Source organism: Podarcis cretensis, assembly GCF_951804945.1.
Source record: "Podarcis cretensis genome assembly, chromosome: 13".
Taxonomy (NCBI): domain Eukaryota; kingdom Metazoa; phylum Chordata; class Lepidosauria; order Squamata; family Lacertidae; genus Podarcis; species Podarcis cretensis.
Window position 1 is genome coordinate 51235139 of NC_137182.1, and position 21653 is coordinate 51256791.

Consider the following 21653-nt stretch of genomic DNA (forward strand, 5'->3'; position numbering starts at 1 on the left):
TCCGGTGACCGCTCTGCGCTGTTATAGCAGTGAGGGAAGACGACTACAAGGTCCACAAGGCAGTGCGCCAATGAGGTTCAGAAGGACCAGGAGGGAAGGGGGGCGTGGTCGAGCGGTGAGAAGCCGGGTGGAACCGCGCCGTTGTGGAAAAGAGCCTCGCGCTGACTCCTGCCTTCTGAGCCCGGGTAGCCGCAACCGGAAGTGCGCGCGGTGGTGTGGTGGGGGGGGCGCCCAAGGGTGAACCGGAAGTAGGGCTCAACCCGGCCCCTCGGACTTGTCCCCCCCAAACAAACCCCACATTCGTAGTGTGAACAGCGCCCCCTCCGCTCTGAGCGGGGTTGGGGTCCGGGGCAGCGTTGCAGAGTTAGCATGAGTCCTGCTAACATGGCAGTGCATTGGTGGGGGAGGGGTCAGGTGGGGGGTTTGATGGCTCTGTGGCATCTGCGCCCCTGTCCCAGGATGCTGGCAGTGGCGCCCCACTGGTTTCGAGACAGTCGGCCGCCCCGCAGGCGTGCTCAAACGCTGGGGTCAGTCCAGTGGCGTAGCGTGGGTTGTCAGCACCCGGGGCAAGGCGAGTAATTTGCGCCCCATAACCCGTGGATTTGCGCCCCCTAACCCGTGGATTTTTGGGGACGCAGGTGGCGCTGTGGGTTAAAGCCTAAGCGCCTAGGGCTTGCCGATCGAAAGGTCGGCGGTTCAAATCCCTGTGGCGGGGTGCGCTCCCGCTGCTCGGTCCCAGCGCCTGCCAACCTAGCAGTTCGAAAGCACCTCCGGGTGCAAGTAGATAAATAGGGACCGCTTACCGGCGGGAAGGTAAACGGCGTTTCCGTGTGCGGCTCTGGCTCGCCAGAGCAGCGGTGTCACGCTGGCCACGTGACCCGGAAGTGTCTCCGGACAGCGCTGGCCCCTGGCCTCTTAAGTGAGATGGGCGCACAACCCCAGAGTCTGTCAAGACTGGCCCGTACGGGCAGGGGTACCTTTACCTTTACCTTTTAACCCGTGGATTTGCGCCCCCTAACCTGTGGATTTTAGCACTCCAGTCTCTTCCTCTAGATTAGCGCCCCCCCAGATGTTGCGCCCGGTGCGCCCGGCCCCCCCTGCACCCCCCACGCTACGCCACTGGGTCAGTCATACTGACGCTTCCCTGGAAGTGCATCCCTCTCAAAACCTGCTGACCATTTATAGCATGTTACGGAAATTACTGGGCGGGGGGGGGACACCTTTAAATTTAAATGTTACAAATATTATGCCTGAATGTATCCTTTCAACTTGACAGCTCAGGGAAGTCACCTAGCTTTAAAAATAATAGAAAATCATCTCCTTGGCCAGTTTCCTCCATTCCAAAGCTATTTCCCCCTTGAAAAAGGACTCCAGGAAGTTCCCAGAGGTGACAATTGCTGGGCTCATTGTTAGCCAAAGGAAGCCAAATCTCATCACCTGACTTGCCTCAGGTGCCAGACATGCAAAGGAACTTCTATTGTACTTTTGGGTGGTGGGCACTTAAGACATATTTGTCTATGCTAATCTTATACCCAGTCTTGACCTGCCATGTCTGCCTATGCTAATCTTGTACCAAGGACCTGTCTGGACATGTTTGCTAAGGTTAACCCCTCTCCTTTTGTGACATGTCAGAAATGATGTAGCAATGATGCTGTACGAACTGTATTCTGGGATATGGTGGGAAAGTTTTAAAAGTCTTTGTCACCCCATCCTTGGGGTTCAAATTTCCTCTTTGAACCTATTGTGCAATAAACTTTGGTCTACAGCTCTTTGCTGGCTGGAATCCTTCCTTTATTCTGCAGGAACCCGCAGGCTCTGCCCGATGAACTGGGTGACTGAGCAGCCTCACACCTAGATTTTTCCGTAACAAGCATTAGGATGCGGGGTGGTGTTCCCGGAAGCGTAACAATAATGAAAGATAAAAGGTGCAAAGTCTTTGCAAAAGCCTGTAATCGTCTCCGCTTCCGTTAGCGATAAGAGCTGCTGGTAGGTTTGGAAGCCACAGCTCAGGACTAGGTTCATCAAGGCCTTGAAGACTGGTGTCAAGCCCATAGAGGGAGACGATGGTTGAGGTTTTAATGTGGCAGGTGCTGCGGCAGATCTGAAGTCTGTCGTGGGGTGTCTTAATCGTTAATGGTATTGGAAGTCCAAGAGGTAGGGTCTAAGAGGTGGTGGAGATGGAACTGCAGTTTGACAAACAACTGGGGACCGAGGCTCAGAGATGATGTAGAGAACAGAGATACAACGTGCCTAGTGTTTTTTCACAGAGTGGCATGCGTGGAATCACTGCGAGAAACTGAGGCAGAAGCAGAGGTCATGAACGGCTGGTAGTGTTAGCAAGCCGTGGTTCGTGGAAGCAACGCAAGTCACAGCCTGTAAGATAACTTGTGTTTTAATGCCAAAAACCACTGCTGGTTGCTATAGGAAAGTCTTTTCATTTTCAGTTTCAATATGGACAAAATCGGCTTTGAAAAAAAATGTGTCTCTTAAACAGACAACGCTACCAATAAGAGTTTGTTCTACAGTTGTGCTCAGGTTGAATAGGCTAGGATTTTCTGCCTGGTGTCCCAGAGTGTGACCTTTTTGCTTTCCTCCCAAGGGGTCGAAGATGCCACACATCGACAATGACATTAAGTTAGACTTCAAGGATGTCCTCTTGAGGCCGAAACGGAGCACACTCAAGTCTCGCAGTGAGGTGAGAATGGCGCTTCGATGCCTTCCTGTATGTTACAGTTTGCTGAGACATAAGTGTGGGACACTGAACGGAGCCAGGGCATTTAAATGGAGACAAATCTGGCTGGAATCACTGGCTGGGCTTGCTGACTAGAATGGGCTTAGGGGCACTTCCCTGTCACAGGGTCACGTTACAGAAGAAGAAGAAGAGTTTGGATTTGATATCCTGCCTTTCACTCCCCTTCAGGAGTCTCAAAGCGGCTAACATTCTCCTTTCCCTTCCTCCCCCACAACAAACACTCTGTTAGGTGAGTGGGGCTGAGAGACTTCAGAGAAGTGTGACTGGCCCAAGGTCACCCAGCAGCTGCATGTGGAGGAGCGGAGACGCGAACCCGGTTCCCCAGATTACGAGTCTACCGCTCTTAACCACTACACCACACTGTCTCACAGATGTTTGCTTTGAAGCCATGAGGGCTAGTAACCTTTTTAAATAAAAGACATCGGCATCCTCACACCTCATGCTTAGCAGCTTGGACCTGATATCTGCATCCCGGTCCTCCATCCTGAGGACTGGGGATATCAGGGACAACACTTTCCGCAGGTAAAGCTTAAGCTGAAACATCGATTTATCAGATTGCTGCCTGACGGGCGAGTACTACAGGACGTTTGGTTTAAGCCACAACAGAAGATGGGAGAAACAGGCCCCCCTCCAGCTGCTCTGGAACGTGTCCAGAGGAGGGCAACCAAAATGGTCAAAGGCCTGGAAATGATGCCTTATGAGGAACGGCTAAGGGAGCTGGGCATGTTTAGCCTGGAGAAGAGGAGGTTAAGGGGTGATATGATAGCCATGTTCAAATATCTAAAAGGATGTCACATAGAGGAGGGAGAAAGGTTGTTTTCTGCTGCTCCAGAGAAGCGGACACGGAGCAATGGCTCCAAACTACAAGAAGATTCCACCTAAACATTAGGAAGAACTTCCTGACAGTAAGAGCTGTTCGACAGTGGAATTTGCTGCCAAGGAGTGTGGTGGAGTCTCCTTCTTTGGAGGTCTTTAAGCAGAGGCTTGACAACCATATGTCAGGAGTGCTCTGATGGTGTTTCCTGCTTGGCAGGGGGTTGGACTCGATGGCCCTTGTGGTCTCTTCCAACTCTATGATTCTATGATACTGGGAGACACTAGTTTCTATCTTCATGTGACACCTCAGAAGTTACGAGCAGTGACTCCCAGGCCATATCGCTCTTGCAGCCCTATACCTTTTATCTTGGTTTCCTTCCCTCCCAGGTGGATCTCATGAGGTCCTTCATATTCCGCAACTCCAAGCAGACGTACACAGGGATCCCCATCATTGCTGCCAACATGGACACGGTGGGCACTTTTGAGATGGCCAAGGTCCTTTGCAAGGTACGGTGGCTGTCGAAGCGGCCTGGTCAGCTGGGTGCTGCAAGGGCTTCCTGCTTCGGCAGATGCTCTGCTCCCTGCTAGCCCTGGCAAGGTGTTCAGCTTCGGGATCACTGGTTGTTTATTTATTTAATTATTTTGTACGGCGCCTTTCCTTGGAATATTTCAGGGTGGTTCACAGGGAAATCACAGGTTCACCTGATTCCTTATCGGAGTATACCTGATCAGCAGTAAAGGTGGATAGAGGGAAGGCAGGAAATGTAATACTTGATCCCCATTTTGTGGTACCTGCAGGGCAATGTTTTCCAGGCTTGGGTGCCCCCCAGAAGATGCTGGACTCCTACTCCAACCATCCCTGACCATCGGCCCAAGCTGACTGGATGATGGGAGTTGCAGTCTCAGTAACACCAGGACACCCAGAGTAGAAGGCTGCCTGCCCTAGGGCTGTTTCCTCGCTTTTCTCACTGTCTGTTTCCCCACCATCTCCCTTCCCAGTTCTCTCTCTTCACCACTATCCACAAACACTACAGTCTGGACCAGTGGAAGGCGTTTGCGGCGGAGAACCCAGAATGCCTGCTGGTGAGTCAATGTTGTCACCCTCGCTTGGGCTTCAGGCCACCTGACATTAGCTCCTCCCCTGGGTCATTGGTTGAGTCGCCCTCACGTCTCAAATTGCCCTGTTGAGTCGCCCTGGGGAATAGGGCAATCCCGTCTCCTCCCTGCCTAAAGGTAAAGGGTAAAGGGACCCCTGACCATTGGGTCCAGTCGTGACCGACTCTGGGGTTGTGGCGCTCATCTCGCTTTGTTGGCTGAGGGAGCTGGCGTACAGCTTCCGGGTCATGTGGCTATGGAGAAACCAGAGCAGTGCACGGAAACGCCATTTATCTTCCCGCCGGAGTGGTACCTCTTTATCTACTTGCACTTTGATGTGCTTTCGAACTGCTAGGTGGGCAGGAGCAGGGACCGAGCAATGGGACTTCACCCCGTCGCGGGGATTCGAATCGCCGACCTTCTGATTGGCAAGTCCTAGGCTCTGTGGTTTAACCCACAGCGCCACCTTGCCCTGGGGAATAGGGCAATCCCGTCTCCTCTCTGCCTAGTTCTTTACAATCTGTCCTGGTGCTTCTCCCCAGAACGTGGCAGCCAGTTCAGGCACCGGCCCCTCCGACTTTGAGCAGCTGGAACAGATCCTGGAGACGGTGAAGCAGGTGCGCTACATCTGCCTGGACGTGGCCAACGGATACTCAGAGCACTTTGTCCAGTTCCTGAAGGACGTGCGCAAGCGGTTTCCGGATCACACCATCATTGTACGTTTCACCTTTCTTGGGCTTCCCTTTGCAGCATCCACTTTGCCACTGTAAGGACTTGATGGGCCTTCAGCCCCATCATGCAAGGCTCTTCCTTGTTTATTTTACTCCCGATATTTCTGCCGTGTCTGGACAGTCTTCAAGGGTAGCCCTAAGTAGAGTGTATTGCAGTAGTCAAGATGGGAGGTTACCAGAACATACACTGGTACCTCGGGTTAAGGATTTAATTCATTCTGGAGGTCCATTCTTAACCTGAAACTGTTCTTAACCTGAAACACCACTTTAGCTAATGGGGCCTGCCGCCGGAGCATGATTTCTGTTCTCATCCTGAATCAAAGTTCTTAACCTGAGTTACTGTTTCTGGGTTAGCGGAGTCTGTAACCTGAAGCATCTGTAACCTGAAGCATCTGTAACCCGAGATACCATCCTATAGGACTACAGTGGTACCTCTGGTTACATATTTAATTCGTTCCGGAGGTGCATTCTCAACCTGAAACTGTTCTTAACCTGAAGACCACTTTAGCTAATGGGGCCTCCTGCTGCTACCGCGCTGAGGCTGCCCGATTTCTGTTCTCATCCTGAAGCAAAGTTCTTAACCTGAAGCACTATTTCTGGGTTAGCAGAGTCTGTAACCTGAAGCGTATGTAACCCGAGGTACTACTGTATATGGCAAGGCTAGCTGTGTTTTCTCACCACGTCCCACTATTTTTTTCACATCCCTCACATTATTTCCACACCATGCTGTAGCCTTTGTCTTGGAGCCTTCAGAATTTCTCCCATATATCCTACCATTGCATGTTTCAGCCAAGCCAGGCTCTTTGGTCCTACAAGTCAGGCTTTTTCCCCTCTTCACCAGGCTGGGAATGTGGTGACAGGGGAGATGGTGGAAGAGCTAATCTTATCTGGAGCTGATATAATCAAAGTGGGGATTGGCCCAGGTAAGTGCAGAAGGATGGGTGAACCTTGGGGTTCCATCCATCTTGGGGTTATGGCAGGAGTCTTGTGTTAAACTGAAGGGACCCTTATTTATTCACTGATTATGCTCTTAAGGTTGGATAGGTTGTTAGGCAGAAGAGGTCCTTTAGGGCAGGCGTGGAGAATCTTTCTGACCCCACTAGCTAGATCTTGATCAGGATTGCCCCCTCCTGTGCCGTTGGTTTGGGTTCTACCCTCCAGAGTGGGAGAAAACAAGCTTGCCCCTTCTTCCATGTGACAGCCCTTGATCAAATATATCCCTCCTCAGTCTCCTCTTTTCCAGACTAAACACACCCAACTGTCTCAACCATACCTTTTAAATGGTGCTTTTTTAAAAACAGAGCCTGGGTGGCTGGCTGTCCTGGGAGTGGGGGCACATGTCAAATCTCAGTTGAGGGAAGACAGGAAGTCCTGTGTTGCCCCAACCCTCTCCGTCCCTCTGAAACGGCAGGCTGGCTAGGTTAAACCACTTGCAAAGGGTAAAAATGTATTGGGAAGTGATCCATAATGAATTGGGGAAAAAAGCACTGTCCCCCCTCAAAGTTTACTCCCCCCCCCCAAAACCCCCCAGAGTCCTTTCTGTTGGGGATAATTCAGACTGAAATTCCCAGGTGTCAAAAAAGGTTATTTATGTATGCTACAACTGCAGCCCAAAAATGGAAAACGAGCGAGGTCCCAACTAAAGAAGAATGGCAATTTAAGCTGACAGAATATGCGCAGCTTGCAGATTTAACATATAGAATAAGAGAACAAGAAGAACATACGTTTAGAGAAGATTGGAAAACGTTTATTGAATATATGGGAAATAATTGTGCACAGCTGAGAACGCTGGCAGCATTAAGATAAATTCAACAGTGTAAATAAGTTTTGATGGATGCAATAATGGAATACTGATTGGTATAGTTTTTGTAAAATACAGTGGTACCTCGCAAGACGAATGCCTCGCAAGACGAAAAACGCACAAGACGAAAAACGCGCAAGATGAAAGAGTTTTCCGTTTTTTGAGTCGTTCCACAAGACGAATTTCCCTATGGGCTTGCTTCGCAAGACGAAACGTCTTGCGAGTTCTTGCGAGTTTGTTTCCTTTTTCTTAAAGCCGCTAAGCCGTTAATAGCCGCTAAGCCGCTCAGCCGCTAATAGCTATGCTTTGCAAGACGAAAAAACCGCAAGACGAAGAGACTCGCGGAACGGATTAATTTCGTCTTGCAAGGCACCACTGTATGCAGCGATTTATGATCTGTAAAATGAGCCATAGAAAGAGAAGAAGGGAAGTCATTGGTATCTTAAGGACGTAAAATGAGTATTTTAAACTGTAAAACAGAAAAGTTAATAAAAATTATATATATAAACCACTTGGCCTTGTCTCCTCCCAGGCTCGGTTTGTACCACGCGGAAGAAGACGGGGGTCGGCTACCCCCAGCTCAGCGCTGTCATGGAATGTGCCGACGCCGCCCATGGCCTCAATGGACACATCATCTCGGTGAGACGCCCGTCTCCTCCCTTGCCCGCTCCAGTGGGCAAAGGGATCGCAGGCGCCTTAACTATGTCGGAGCCCCTTTGGAGCTCTGCACACCCATTGTTCTTGAAGTACAATTCCCATCATTCCTGCCTGTGGCTGTATTGGCGGGGACTGAAGGAGCTTGAGTCTTAGCAGCACCTGTGGGGCCTGTTTCAAAAAGGAAACATTTGTCCTGGGATCAAACTTTTCCCTTTCCTAGTGGCACAAAAAAGCATCCAGGCAAACCCGTTTTCCTGCCCCTACGGCGAGCGTTCCATTTCTCTGCCCCCTCAATTGGCCGCCATTGTGTCTTGGGAGGGCAGCCCTGACCGCTGCAGAGGGTTTGATCCGGTTTAAGAACTCTAGGACAGCTGCACCGCTGGTTCCGACCTCTAAGCATAGGGCTTTCCAGTCATGAGGACTAAAGGCTTGCCCAAGCCTTTTGCTAAGAAAAGGCAGGCGCTTAAGATGGCAGCCATAGGGAGACTGAACGAGGAATGCCGAGATTGTCCTTCCGCCCTCTCTCCTGCAGGACGGAGGCTGCAGCTGCCCGGGAGACGTTGCAAAGGCTTTTGGTAAAAATTAAAAATCCCGTCCTTCCAACTTTCCTGGGTCAAACTGTCGGGGTGGCGGCAGAACCCGAAGAGGTTCTCAGGGTCTCGCAGCTAAAGCCGCCTGTCTCACACGCCTCCCAATTTTGTTGTGGGTGTAGGTGCCGGCGCGGACTTCGTCATGCTGGGGGGGATGCTGGCAGGACACACCGAATCCGGCGGGGAGCTCATTGAGAAGGAAGGCAAGCAGTACAAGCTGTTTTACGGCATGAGCTCAGAGGTAGCCATGCAGAAGTACGCCGGGGGAGTGGCAGAGTACAGGTACGGTGGCAGAAATGAGAGTTCGTGCTCGCTCCTTTCCCCCTTCCGTTACCCACTTCACATTCACTACTCTGTGTAAAATGTTGCAGAGCAAAGCACTCCGATTCTAGGGCAATAAGATAATAATTCACCATATTTTGACTGGCAGGGAGAGGCTGCGCACGGCTATGGCATAAGCCAAGACAGCGAGCAGGGTGGATGCCGCTTGCTGTTTTGGCTTCCTTTTAAGCCGCGCGCAACCTCTCCAGCCGGCGGCTTTGGCTTACTTTTTAGCCGCGGGGCTTCCCGAGCTTCCCCCAACCCCAGAACAGGTCCGGGAGCAGCGGCAAGGTTTCCCCCCAGCCCCAGGGACCACACATTCGCTCCATAAGACGCACAGACATTTCCCCATAGTTTTTAAGAGGAAAAAAGTGCGTCTTATGGAGCGAAAAATACAGTATTCCTTAGACACTAGCCATCTGACTGGGTTCGCCCCAGCCACTCTTGACGGCTGCCAACAGAATATTAAAGCACTGTTAGAGGTACCTACATAGGTAGGAAAAGGATCTTTGGAACTCCCTGCCTCTTGAACAACAGGCAGCTGCCTCCACTGTACTCTTCTTGGCCCCTGCTGAACACATTTTTGTTTAGGCAAGCCTCGCAGGGTATGCAGAACGTTGATGTGAGTTTTAATATATTTTTATTGTTGATTTTAATTAGCTTTTGAATGTTTTGAATAGCTGTTTTTACGAATGACTTTATACGTTTTGTAAACCACCATGGTTTTTTGTTTACGATCACGCGGCATATAAATTTCCCGAAATAAAAACCAGCCAATGTTCTGCAGCCGCTGAGCACATTCAGTCCTCACTGGTAGCTGTGGACCACAAAATGGTGGTGAGCTGTGGAACATTTCCCCACTCCAGATTTCTGCCGGGCCGATTCTGCCAATGCCTCTTCCTTGCGTGCAGGTGCTGCTGTTTGGGCTACATAAGTATCAACCCTCATGCCTGAGCATCTCAAGTACAGTCATACCTTGGATCTCAAACGTCTTGGCTCCCGAACAAATTGGCTCCTGAATGATCGAAACCGGGAACTGAGTGTTCCGGTTTTCGAACTATTTTTGGAAGCCAAACATCCGGCACGGCTTCCGACTGGCCGCAGGACGCTCCTGCAGCCAACTGGAAGCCACACCTTGGTTTTCGAATGGTTCCAGGAGTCTGACTCCCGGAATGCATTCTGTCCAAGAACCAAGGTACGACTGTAGAGGGAACAAAAGCACAATTGTAGTCTCCTGGGTGGAAATCTGACTGCTAAGGGTCAGGCAAGAGCACAGGACAGCTTTTGTGAGGGAAAGGGAAAGGTCAGCCAGGCTGGGACGAAACCTCGCAAGATCTAGGGAGAGGGTCATCGGGTAGAAAAGCAGGGAAGGCAAGAAGTCTTGTCATCATGGCTCAAGTTGTCATGGCATTTTTAACCCAGCAGCATCCTTGCTGCGATGCATGAGTGGGAAAACTCTGGCAGCTCCCATCAGTCACAGCAAGCATGGCCAGTAGCAAGAGATGAAGGGAGTTGCTCCTCACAGAATCAAATGCAGGAAGTGGAATGATAGGGCAAGGGGCCTCTTTGCCTCTCTAGCCACACAGAATCTCCTATATTTCTAGTAAGGATTATGGTGCTGAAGGTTGAAGCAAAGGAGGATTTGTGAGCACGCTCAAATCTCAGCTTGAATTTTTCCTGAGCCTGATGTCAAGCCTGGGAAGAGAGGGAGGGATGGTTCCCCCCAAATGGCTGGATGAAGCTGGGGCCTAGAGCTTCTCTGCAGCTCCAGTAATAGAGCCAGTGTGGTGTAGTGGTTCAGAGCGGTAGTCTCGTAATCTGGTGAACCGGGTTCGTGTCTCTGCTCCTCCACATGCAGCTGCTGGGTGACCTTGGGTTAGTCATACTTCTCTGAAGTCTCTCAGCCCCACTCACCTCACAGAGTGTTTGTTGTGGGGGAGGAAGGGAAAGGAGAATGTTAGCCGCTTTGAGACTCCTGAAGGGGAGTGATAAAGCAGGATATCAAATCCAAACTCCTCCTATTCTTCTACCTGCTAAATGTTAGAGGAGGGGGAGCTGGACAGTCCCTGCCCAGCTGCTAATATCTCTCTCTTCCCCCTGCAGGGCATCTGAGGGCAAGGTGGTGCAAGTGCCATTCAAGGGCGACGTGGAGCACACCTTGCGGGACATCATGGGCGGCATCCGCTCCACCTGCACGTACGTGGGGGCTGCCAAACTGAAGGAGCTCAGCCGCAGGACCACCTTCATCCGGGTCACCCAGCAAGCCAACCCCATCTTCGGCGAGGCCAGCCAACCCTGACCTCCGCCCGAAGAGACAGCGACCGCTCCCGGGCCACTCCAGTGGGAGTATTTGCACAGGCTGGCAAGCTGGAGCGCTGGCGGGTTTACAAGCACCAGGCCTGGCGCTGACCAAATCCACCTTGTGCCCGACGCCAGGCTGGCACTCCTTACTCCTTACTCCACTGCAACCCTTGCTCAGTCCAGTATAGGCAGACTGCCCTCCTCTTGTGAGTAGAAAGGAGACGTGCGTCTGTGTAATTATTTTATTCCAGTATTTGTACGCCAGTCCCGCTTCTGCGCTGCACAATTTGCGTCTTTCCTTCCCGAGACCAAACTCGAAAGGGAGCAGGCGAGGCGTTTTCCGTGGGCCAGGCCAAAGACGGGTTGGGAAAGACAACAGTGGAACAGCGTCAGAAACTTTTGCACTGTTTGCCGAAACCAAAAATAAAGCTCGGAAAATGTCTTTGTGTGGGCATGTTTGGGAGAGGAGACAAACGGGGCGGATGTCATGTTAGATGGGATGTCGTTGAGCCTGAAGATCTAGCGCACCTGGAGGAAGGGAAGGAGGAAAGAGGTTCAGGTGTGGCAAAGAACACCTTCCTAGGCAAGGGAGGGGGTGGGCAGCCACTCACTGATTTCTGGGTGTTGCTAAGGTACTGCTGCAACGTGGGGATGAGGGTGTTATCCCTGGTGCACTGGTAGTCTCCCTGTTGGAGAAGAAAGGGAGAAGAGGCCTTGGCTGCTGAGCCCCTTCAAATCACACCGGCACACCTCCTCTTCAAGCTCAAGAAGGGACACCCTCAACCCATCTCCACCAGCCTTATTTAAATATCACTGCACACGATGTTTTGCAGAGCGCTAGGTCCCTGCCCCGAGGAGCTTGCAATCTAAAATCTGACAAGGAACAGCGAAGCAAGATGCTGTTTCAGTTGCACATGCTTGAGCTTGCTTACAGTCACAGCACGGCAGCCTTTCGCAACTGAGGGCCCTCGGTTTTGGACTACAACTCCCATCAGCCCCAGCTGGCTGCTTCAGGCGGGGATGGGGGAATTACGGAGCTGAGCCAAAGGCTTCAGAGAAGCCCCACAGCTGTTCCTTCAACACTCACCAGCCAAGGCCCTGGCCTGACCTCCTGCACTCTCAAACCGCCCCCCCCCATGGCATGCTGAGTATCTCGTGCCTCACCTTGACGAAAGGGGAACTGCATCCGTCACTGCTTGAATCCAGGACAATATCCTTGACTTCTTCTAGAAAGAGAACGGAAGGGGTTGTGGGTACTTGGCACATCCTTCGCTGCTCCCCTGCATAGCCAGGGCTGCATCTTCTCCCCAGGTCCATGCAAGGAGAATGTGGTGGCACCTTGGGATTTTTCTACCCTCCTTTGGAAAGGGGAGGGATGTGGAAATTGGGGGCAGGCCCGTCAGGTCAAGGGGGGAGGAGGGTGGTAGTGGGGAAAGTGAGGTCCCTGCTGAGCTTCTCTAACCCTGGTCATTCCAAACCTACGCCACGCCACAGCCCCTCCACCCTGTCTGCTCCTGATACACTCCCTTCCTGGAGAGATGTTCCTGGAAACGGGAGACTGAAACACAGAACTGGAAAAAGCGGGGTGATTTGGGGAGCAGGGGACAGGCATCTCACGGAGGAGGGAAAACAGCCAGCCCTCAAAACCTGGTTGGCCAACCCTGCTTTCTACTGTAAAACCCAGACATTTGTTCTGCAAAAAATCCAAACGCTGGAACCACCCCCCAGTGAGTCTTCATGTGGTTTTTCTTCAGCTGCTGCCCTCCAGCTGCTTTTGTAGTATGACAATCCCTGGCTGGGGCTGGTGGGACCTGTAGCCCAATGTAATGTTACCAAGGCAGGGAGGCTGGAGTAAACTATTTGGGATAAAAAATACATTCCATTCCCAGAATTGTACTTGCCCACATAGTGGGGAGAGATTCATAGAAGCAGGATTACCTACCCATTCCCTGGTTGCCCAGTCGACGTCTGGGGGAATCCCTAAAGGAAGGAGAGAAAAGTAGACAATGGAACAAGCTGTTTAGGGTCAGGGGAATCGGGGAAACGAGGAGGAGGGCAGGGAGACACTTACTGTTCCTGGGCGCAGGGCGAACTACTCCTGTATGTGTGCGCCTGGGAGGGCTCAAGTGTCCTATGTTCCCCCTCCTCCTCACTGTGAGCTAGGGTGCTTGACAGGCGGGGAGAAGGTGGGTGCATAGGTAATCCTGGAAGAAGGGTAAGAGGTTGCAGACAAAGGGCACACAGGGAAGGAAGGCCAAGCAAGCCAAATGCCTTCGTTACCTACCTGCGGTCTGGTACCCCATGGCGGAGAGGTAGCATGAGAGGATGCTGGAGTCCGGTTGGGGAGTCCCGCTCGGCCCTTGGAGGCAGGCGGCGTCCAGAAGCTGGGGAGGGGGGAGGCAAAAGTGAGGGCTAAGGCCTGCCCATAAAGCCTGCGCCCTACCATGGAGCCACGGGGCCCTCTCCACCTCTTGGTTCTAGCCCATGCCCCACTGCTACTACTGTTACTGCTGCCTGGTACCTGCTGCAAATGGGGCTCAGGAAGGGTTTTCTCCAGTTGCCACAGGTAATCGTGAAAGAGCTCTTCGACCACCTGCATAAAGGCTTCTCCGTAATCCTTTTCCAGGTGCTCCTAAAAGGCAAAAATCCAAGGATGTTTGTAGCTGAAACAGCGGATCTATTCCAACACCCATCTTCGGAATAGGGATCTGCCTTCTGTGAGACTGTCCGTTTGCATCCACCTGCCCCAGCATTTTCTGTTACTGGGTGGGGAGCCCGTGGGGCCCTGCAGAAGTCATGGCACTAGGATCAGTATCCCTGATCATTGACCATGTAGCTGGGGCTGATGGGAGTTGGGAGGCCACAAAGATCTGGTGGGCCAGATGTTCCTTATCCCTGAAGCGGCTCTTGGGTAGAAAAAATATTTTCCATGATCTCTCAACTTAACTGAAGATGCCCCGATCAAATGTAAGATGTTCTGTATGCAAAGCATGTCCCATTCTATCATCACCATCGTCTTTGTTAACCCTCCCTTCACCCCAATGTCCCAGGGCATGTTACAGCAACCAGAACACCATATTAACAGCTTAATCAGATTGCAATCACAAAAACAAGATGGGTCTTGGAAATAGACCCTCAAATGTAAAAAAAACCAGGGTGAATAGGTACAGTGGTGCCTCGCAAGACGAAATTAATCCGTTCCACGAGTCTCTTCGTCTAGCGGTTTTTTCGTCTTGCAAAGCAAGCCCATTGACGGCTTAGCGGATTAGCGCTATTAGCGGCTTTTAGCGGCTTATCGGCTTAGCGGATAAGCGGCTTAGAAAAAGGGGGGGGAAAACCCCTGCAGGAACTCGCAAGACATTTTCGTCTTGCGAAGCAAGCCCATAGGAAATTTGTTTTGCGAAGCACCTCCAAAACGGAAAACCCTTTCGTCTAGCGGGTTTTCCGCCTTGCGAGGCATTCGTCTTGCGGGGCACCACTGTATGGCGTTTTCAGCATTTGCCAGAAGCTGTCTTATTTAGGAGCTGCCACAGAGAATGATCCTTCCTGGATCATAGTGTCTGAGGATGGAGGAACTATTGAGCTTGTCCCTTCAGTCCCGACTTCTGCCCAACACAGGTAGCAAACCCACAACCAAACTTGCATTGTTCAAGTGCATGCCAGCCCGACTTTCCTCTCAACTTCGTCCCCCAGCCTCACCTGCACATACTTCTCCCTCTCCCTGCGGTCATTCAGCAACCCAAACACTAGATCCCGGAAGTTCTCCTGAGCCACCCGCACCATCTCCACGTCCTGAGGCGTCTGGGGGTGAAAGGAAGAGATGGCCACAGTAATAATAATAAATAATAATAAATTTTATATATACCCCGCCCTCCCCAGCAAAGACCTCAGGGCGGCTAACGCCAGATATAAAACAACTGATTAAGATACAACTTAAAAACAAGATTAAAATACAACATGAAAATGCAGCCTCATTTCAATAGAAACTCAAATCAAAAACTTGTTGGGAATGAAAACGTCAAATCTTCACCACGGCCAACTATTTAGACTGGTCCTACATGGGCCAGAAAAAGCCAGGGAAGGCCCCAAATAGGAGTTCCATCACAGAAGGAAAAAGGAAAGAGGAAAGAGGGGAAGGGATCAAGTTGATTCCAATTCAAAGGCCAGGTGGAACAACTCTGTCTTACAGGGCCTGCAGAAAGAAATCAGATCTCTGTCTCATGAGACAGAGCGTTCCACCAGGCCAGAGTCAGTGCTGAAAAGGCCTGGCTCTGGTTGAGGCTAATCTGACTTCCTTAGGGCCCAGGACCTCTAAGGTGTTGCTATGGACCTTAAGGTCCTCCGTGGGGCATACCGGGAGAGGCAGTCCCGTAGGTACGAGAGTCCTGGGCCGTGAAGGGCTTTAAAGGTCAAAACCAGCACCTTAAATCTGACCCTGTACTCCACCGGGAGCCAGTGCAACTGGTAAAGCACTGGGTGAATATGCTCCCATGGCAGGGACCCCATGAGGAGCCTCGCTGCAGCATTCTGCACCCGCTGGAGTTTCTGGGACAGCTTCAAGGGCAGCCCCGTGTAGAGCGAGTTATAGTAGTCAAGCCTGGAGGTGACGGTTGCATGGATCACTGTGGCCAGGTCGGGGCGGGAAAGGTAAGGGACCAACTGCTCTTTAATGAAAAGTGGGCAGCCTAGAAGGGGCATGGCAGGGAAGGACGCACGGTGGGAGGGGAGTCTGTCTCTGCTGAACATATATGCAGACACTCACAGCTTTGGTGTGGGGCTGAGTCTCCCCCTCTGGAAAGAACGTATCTAGAGCGTCGTATATCTTCCCATTTGGCTGCTGCTCCTGAAGCATGTTCATGATCACCTGATGCAAGAGGGGAAAAAAAGGAAAGTCAAGGGAGCTGACCTCCTCTATGGTGACCTGGGACAACTTGTGGGACAGGTGTGGGAGGAAAGGATCAAAGAACCATTTGGCAATAATAAGTGAAAACCAGCAAAGACTGACCAGGCTACTGAGACATATGGGCCTTAGGCTGGCGCCTTCACTTGACTCTTCTTTGTTTAGGCCAGCCTACCCAGATATTTATAATGTTGACATGTGCTTTAAGCTGGGTTTTTTACTGATAATTTTATTGTTTTCTTCTTTTTGTGAACTGCTTTGAAGCGTCTCACCCCAAGTCAAGTGGTAGATAAAAGAAAAAACACTCTGGTTATTTCGGGGATTTTTTTTCCTGGTTCTAATCCTTTATTGGATAATCTGACAACTGTTTTATGTAGCCTTTGTAGCCCAAGTTCGCTTCTTCTTCCCCACCACCGGCTTCTGGCTGCGCAGAATTGCACTGGCACGACGCAGAGCAGCCATGCGCAGCTCTTTGCGGTAGTTGTTCTTGCAGATGATGTGGCGGAGGCTGCTAAGAGCGGCACGGGCATTTTTGTTGATGGTGATCTTCTCGTAAGAGGTGGCTGGCTTCCGCTGGCCTGTACGCTTCTTGAGGACCACAACAATGCCCTTCCCATCAGCTGTAGGTTCCACCCCAACATAGAATCATAGAATCACAGAGTTGGAAGAGACCACAAGGGCCATCGAGTCCAACCCCCTGCCAAGCAGGAAACACCATCAGAGCACTCCTCACATATGGTTGTCAAGCCTCTGCTTAAGGACCTCCAAAGAAGGAGACTCCACCACACTCCTTGGCAGCAGATTCCATTGTCGGACAGCTCTTACTGTCAGGAAGTTCTTCCTAATGTTTAGGTGGAATCTTTTTTCTTGTAGTTTGGAACCATTGCTCTGTGTCCGCTTCTCTGGAGCAGCAGAAAACAACCTTTCTCCCTCCTCTATGTGACATCCTTTTATATATTTGAACATGGCTATCATATCACCCCAACAGTCTTGCGATGAATCAGTCCATTGTAGCGGAAAGAGTTGCGGGCTTTGAGGTTGTTTGGTTCCGTGCTATATATTTGCCTGTTCCTTTTGATAAGGAAACTCGAGCCGTTGAGCAATATCCATTGCAGATGGGCAGACATCGTGCAGAACCCTTCTTCTCGCGGAGACGGCCGGAAACGGAAAAGTGGCTATTTGGTTTTTAACTCCCCTCACCCCACCAATGCCACAGCATGACACCTGCACACACGTTGACCTGAGACCCACCTTTGCCTGCAGGCCTAACCGCAGCTTGGCATAGTGCCGGAAGTGCACCAAGTCAGGTGCCGCTTCTTTCACGGCTGCCAGCAGCGCCAGGACGCGGGGGAAGTCGTGGACCTGCTGCTTCTGTACCACGTGCCAGGCCGCAGCAGCCACGAGCCGCAACGCGACGCAGGGATCAGGGGCCGCCCCTCCTATCGCTTCTGCCTCATCCTCCTCCATGGCCGCCATTGCCTGAGGGGAGAAAAAGCAGAAGGATGGTCGGAAAGTAAGAAGTGAGCGACAGCGGGAGGTTGGCAACTGCAAGAGACAGTGTGGTGTAGCGGATGGAGCACCGGACCAGGGTTCAAATCCCCACTCGGCCATGAATCTTAGGGGTTGACCTTGGACACCACTCGCTGCTTCTCAGCCAAATCCATCTCACAAGGTTGTTGTGGGGATTAAATTAGGAAGAGGTGGGGAGAGCAATGTACTCCATCTTGAGCTCCTTGGAGGAAAAGCTGAGATAGGTGGTACCTCGGGTTAAGTACTTAATTCGTTCCAGAGGTATGTTCTTAACCTGAAACCGTTCTTAACCTGAAGCACCACTTTAGCTAATGGGGCCTCCTGCTGCTGCTGCGCCGCCAGAGCACGATTTCTGTTCTCATCCTGAAGCAAAGTTTTTAACCCGAGGTACTATTTCTGGGTTAGCGGAGTCTGTAATCTGAAGCGTATGTAACCCAAGGTACCACTGTAAATGAAAAAAATGCCACAACCAGGACTCAGAAAGACTATTCCTGGCCTAGCTTCTTACGCCTACAGCTTCCTAGCCTCCTCTGCACTCAGGCAGCAGCCCCATCTCCCCTTCCGACCCCACCCCTTCCACAGAATAAGGCTCCATCCACTTGGCTCCTCTTAGCCCACCGGCTTAATTTGCCCAGCTGCTTCCCACTCCATTGCTCACCACAGCTCCATTCTGTGTGCCCCTTCCTCAAATGAAGGCAGCTCCCACCACCACCACCACTGTGTAGTAGGGTTCAGTGTTAGACTGATAAGACCTGCGAGGCCAGGGTTCAAATCCCCACTTCGCCCATGAAGCTCCCTGGGTGACGTAGGAACGTAAGAAGAAGAGCCCTGAACGTAAGGCTGCTCTAGTCCAAGAAGCAGGACCTGAAGCCCAAGAGCATCTCTCTCCCTCATAAGCTTTCCAGCAACTGGTATCAGGAAGCTGCCCCAGACTGTGGAGACTGAGCAGAGGCAAAGTGGCTAGTAGACATTGGAAGCCATCGATTTGCCCGACCTCATTCTCAAGCCACCCGGCTTGGTGCCCATCGCTGCCTCCTGAGGGAGCGAGTTCCGCAGATTAACCTAGCTATCACAATTTGTGCAGCTGTCAATAAATTTGTGAGCAAGTTCTTTCTAGCCTGCAAACCTTCCACCCCATCGTAAATCGATAGTAACACTACCTCTGGACTTTCGGCCAGCTTTAATCCAGTGATTCCTGTTGTTATTATTAGTATTTATACCCTGCCTTTTTCTCAGATTGAGACTCAGGACGGCTTACAGATAAAAATACAAAAAAGCAGGCAAAACAGAAAAAGCAAAATACATAGAAAAGCTAGCCATTAACAATTAATTAAACACTAATGGAATGAAAACAATATAAAGAAATAAATTAAAAATGCTGATTGTAACAACAAGAAAACCATCGCAACACTTGCCCTTGCCTTAAAAAGTCAGTTTCCAAAGGCCTGATGGAATAAAAAGGCCAATGGCAGAGAGACAACAAGGAGGGAGCCGGTCTAAATTCTCTAGGAAGGGAGATTCAAGGCCTGGAAGCAGTACAGCGACCAACAGCTTCGATTCAGAGAGATCTACAAACAGCAGTAGGCCCAGGCCAAGTTGGTGTGTTATCTCCTTAAACACCTTTTGCCAGAAGAATTGTACGTATTTACACCCCCACCACATGTGAACGTAATTCCAGGTTTCCTGGCACCCCCCTCCAACGTAACACCGAATATTCCTTGTTTATTTGATGTAATCTGAACCATGGCTGCCTCCTGAGGGAGAGAGTTCTGCAGGTTAACTGTGGAGGAGGAACTTCGTTTTCTCCGCCTTCCTGAAAGTTAAGAGCCATTAAACAGTGGATCGGGCTCCCTCGGGAGGTGGTGGGCTCTCTCCTTCCTTGGCAGGTTCCTGCATCGCAGGGGGTTGGGCTAGATGACCCTCGGGGGTCCCTTTCACCTCTACCGCCCTCCATGCCGGGCATAATTTCTGCCAACTTCCCCTCATAGAATCATAGAGTTGGAAGAGACCACAAGGGCCACCGAGTCCAACCCCCTGCCAAGCAGGAAACACCATCAGAGCACTCCTGACATATGGTTGTCAAGTCTCTGCTTAAAGACCTCCAAAGAAGGAGACTCCACCACACTCCTTGGCAGCAAATTCCACTGTTGAACAGCTCTTACTGTCAGGAAGTTCTTCCTAATGTTTAGGTGGAATCTTCTTTCTTGTAGTTTGGATCCATTGCTCCGTGTCCGCTTCTCTGGAGCAGCAGAAAACAACCTTTCTCCCTCCTCTATGTGGCATCCTTTTATATATTTGAACATGGCTATCATATCTCCCCTTAACCTCCTCTTCTCCAGGCTAAACATGCCCAGCTCCCTTAGCCGTTCCTCATAAGGCATCGTTTCCAGGCCTTTGACCATTTTGGTTGCCCTCCTCTGGACACGTTCCAGTTTGTCAGTGTCCTTCTTGAACTGTGGTGCCCAGAACTGGACACTACTCCAGGTGAGGTCTGACCAGAGCAGAATACAGTGGCACTATATTACTTCCCTTGATCTAGATGCTATACTCCTATTGATGCAGCCCAGAATTGCATTGGCTTTTTTAGCTGCCGCGTCACACTGTGGGCTCATGTCAAGTTTGTGGTCAACCAAGACTCCTAGATCCTTTTCACATGTACTGCTCTCAAGCCAGGTGTCACCCATCTTGTATTTGCGCCTCTCATTCTTTTTGCCCAAGTGCAATACTTTACATTTCTCCCTGTTGAAATTCCTCTTGTTAAAACCCCTCGCGGGGTTGTTATTGTGGGGTGAGCAGGGGCAGAAGAACCGTCCCGGCCCCCTTCAGCTCCCTGAGCGGGTGAAAAGCGCGACAGAAGCGCAATAAATAAACCAACAAACAAGCGTCATACCCTTCTTCGTTGCCCTTGGCAACCGTTTCCCCTCGGCCGGGCTTCCGGCGCCTTCACTTCCGGCTGCGCATGCGCCCTTTTAACTCTTCCCTCTCCGCTTTTGCGGGACCCTGAGCGGCTTCGAAGCTCCGGCGCTCGCTCGGTTCTCCTCCTTCTACCGCTAACCTCGGGCATTTCGTTGGTTTTTTTTTTTTATGTCCCGCCGCGCTTCCGGCGCGTTTCTATGGCGATGCGCCTGACGTCACCCCGGCGCTTTCGTCACATCCGCTGGCGTTCCGCGGAAACCTTGGAGACGCGCTGTTTCCACACCGCCGCCGCTCAAAATGAGCCGCACAGCGGCCCCTGGCGGTCATTCTGGGAACCGCGGCATGTAGAGCAGCAGCCAATCAGGAACGAGGTGGTGGGGCGAGGGAGGAGTTTATACAGATTTCAGGGCAAGGTTAATATGGCACGAGGTTAATATTGCACGTCGGGAAACTGGTGCTGGGAGCAAGAATATAGCCTACAAGTAGCCTGCAGTGTGGTCCAGTGTTACTGCTTTGTTGCAGGCTGGGTTTTTTTTTTATCTTAAAGTTTTAAAGATTAAATAACAGTCAAAAAACAGAAAAAAAACAGAAAAAACAATACACCATCAAAAAACAGAAAAAAGAAAAAAGGATAAAGAACAAGTCAAACCTATACATCACTTGCTTAAAGGTAAAGGTAAAGGTACCCCTGCCCATACGGGCCAGTCTTGACAGACTCTGGGGTTGTGCGCCCATCTCACTCAAGAGGCCAGGGGCCAGCGCTGTCCGGAGACACTTCCGGGTCACGTGGCCAGCGTGACATCGCTGCTCTGGCGAGCCAGAGCCGCACACGGAAACGCCGTTTACCTTCCCGCTGGTAAGCGGTCCCTATTTATCTACTTGCACCCGGAGGTGCTTTCGAACTGCTAGGTTGGCAGGCGCTGGGACCGAGCAGCGGGAGCGCACCCCGCCGCAAGGATTCGAACCGCCGACCTTTCGATCGGCAAGTCCTAGGCGCTGAGGCTTTAACCCACAGCGCCACCTGCGTCCCCTACATCACTTGCTTACATTCACTTATTTCCTTGACCTCCTCACACCTCCCATTTTTGTATTCTAATTCAATTTGATATTTCAGCAAATCCTTCCAACCTTATTTTTATCTTAATAATTTGTCTTAATATACTATAATTTTACATTCTGTCTTTCACCAATTCATTTTTACTTAATCCTTTATGTCTTTTCTGCTAAAACCACATGATTTTCT

General features: G+C 51.1%; 2 protein-coding genes and 1 pseudogene across 12 annotated transcripts; 1 reads left to right on the forward strand and 2 right to left on the reverse strand.

Annotated features, from left to right (window-relative positions):
- The first annotated feature begins 16 nt into the window (after positions 1–16).
- On the forward strand, positions 17–11506 carry GMPR2 (guanosine monophosphate reductase 2). Of its 3 annotated transcripts, none has more exons than XM_079952080.1 (10): positions 17–185; positions 2600–2695; positions 3956–4075; positions 4568–4651; positions 5206–5379; positions 6236–6317; positions 7728–7834; positions 8385–8427; positions 8565–8724; positions 10867–11506. In XM_079952080.1, exons 2-10 carry the CDS (start codon positions 2609–2611, stop codon positions 11060–11062), a joined length of 1053 nt encoding a protein of 350 aa, XP_079808206.1. In that variant the 5' UTR covers positions 17–185; positions 2600–2608; the 3' UTR covers positions 11063–11506. The 3 variants fall into 3 exon arrangements, with proteins under 3 accessions (XP_079808206.1, XP_079808207.1, XP_079808208.1); XM_079952081.1 differs by lacking the exon at positions 17–185 and adding an exon at positions 189–307; XM_079952082.1 differs by lacking the exon at positions 17–185 and adding an exon at positions 366–527.
- On the reverse strand, positions 11293–20692 carry TINF2 (TERF1 interacting nuclear factor 2). Of its 8 annotated transcripts, none has more exons than XM_079952044.1 (11): positions 20385–20685; positions 17216–17443; positions 15827–15928; positions 14764–14865; positions 13586–13696; positions 13349–13448; positions 13136–13268; positions 13007–13044; positions 12229–12287; positions 11676–11750; positions 11293–11592 (listed from the first exon to the last, which is right to left on the reverse strand). In XM_079952044.1, the coding sequence occupies exons 1-11, from the start codon at positions 20556–20558 to the stop codon at positions 11584–11586; spliced, it is 1131 nt and encodes a 376-aa protein (XP_079808170.1). In that variant the 5' UTR covers positions 20559–20685; the 3' UTR covers positions 11293–11583. The 8 variants fall into 8 exon arrangements, with proteins under 8 accessions (XP_079808170.1, XP_079808169.1, XP_079808172.1 ...); XM_079952043.1 differs by having other exon boundaries at positions 12229–12290; positions 20385–20682; XM_079952046.1 differs by lacking the exon at positions 11676–11750 and having other exon boundaries at positions 20385–20689.
- Positions 16310–17127, reverse strand: LOC307200526 (large ribosomal subunit protein eL28 pseudogene; annotated as a pseudogene). Its single transcript has 2 exons — positions 16945–17127; positions 16310–16597 (listed from the first exon to the last, which is right to left on the reverse strand). The product of its transcript is annotated as a large ribosomal subunit protein eL28 pseudogene (transcript).
- Positions 20693–21653: the final 961 nt, after the last annotated feature.

Coding starts and splice junctions, on each gene's coding strand:
- GMPR2 (XM_079952080.1), top strand. CDS start 2,609: ATGCCACACATCGACAATGACATTAAGTTAGACTTCAAGGATGTCCTC. Junction 4,652..5,205: donor AGAACCCAGAATGCCTGCTG/GTGAGTCAATGT, acceptor GCTTCTCCCCAG/AACGTGGCAGCCAGTTCAGG. Junction 8,428..8,564: donor AGACGTTGCAAAGGCTTTTG/GTAAAAATTAAA, acceptor TTGTGGGTGTAG/GTGCCGGCGCGGACTTCGTC.
- TINF2 (XM_079952043.1), bottom strand. CDS start 20,558: ATGCCCGAGGTTAGCGGTAGAAGGAGGAGAACCGAGCGAGCGCCGGAG. Junction 13,449..13,585: donor CTGAGCCCCATTTGCAGCAG/GTACCAGGCAGC, acceptor CCCCCTCCCCAG/CTTCTGGACGCCGCCTGCCT. Junction 13,045..13,135: donor TCGCCCTGCGCCCAGGAACA/GTAAGTGTCTCC, acceptor TCCTTCCTTTAG/GGATTCCCCCAGACGTCGAC.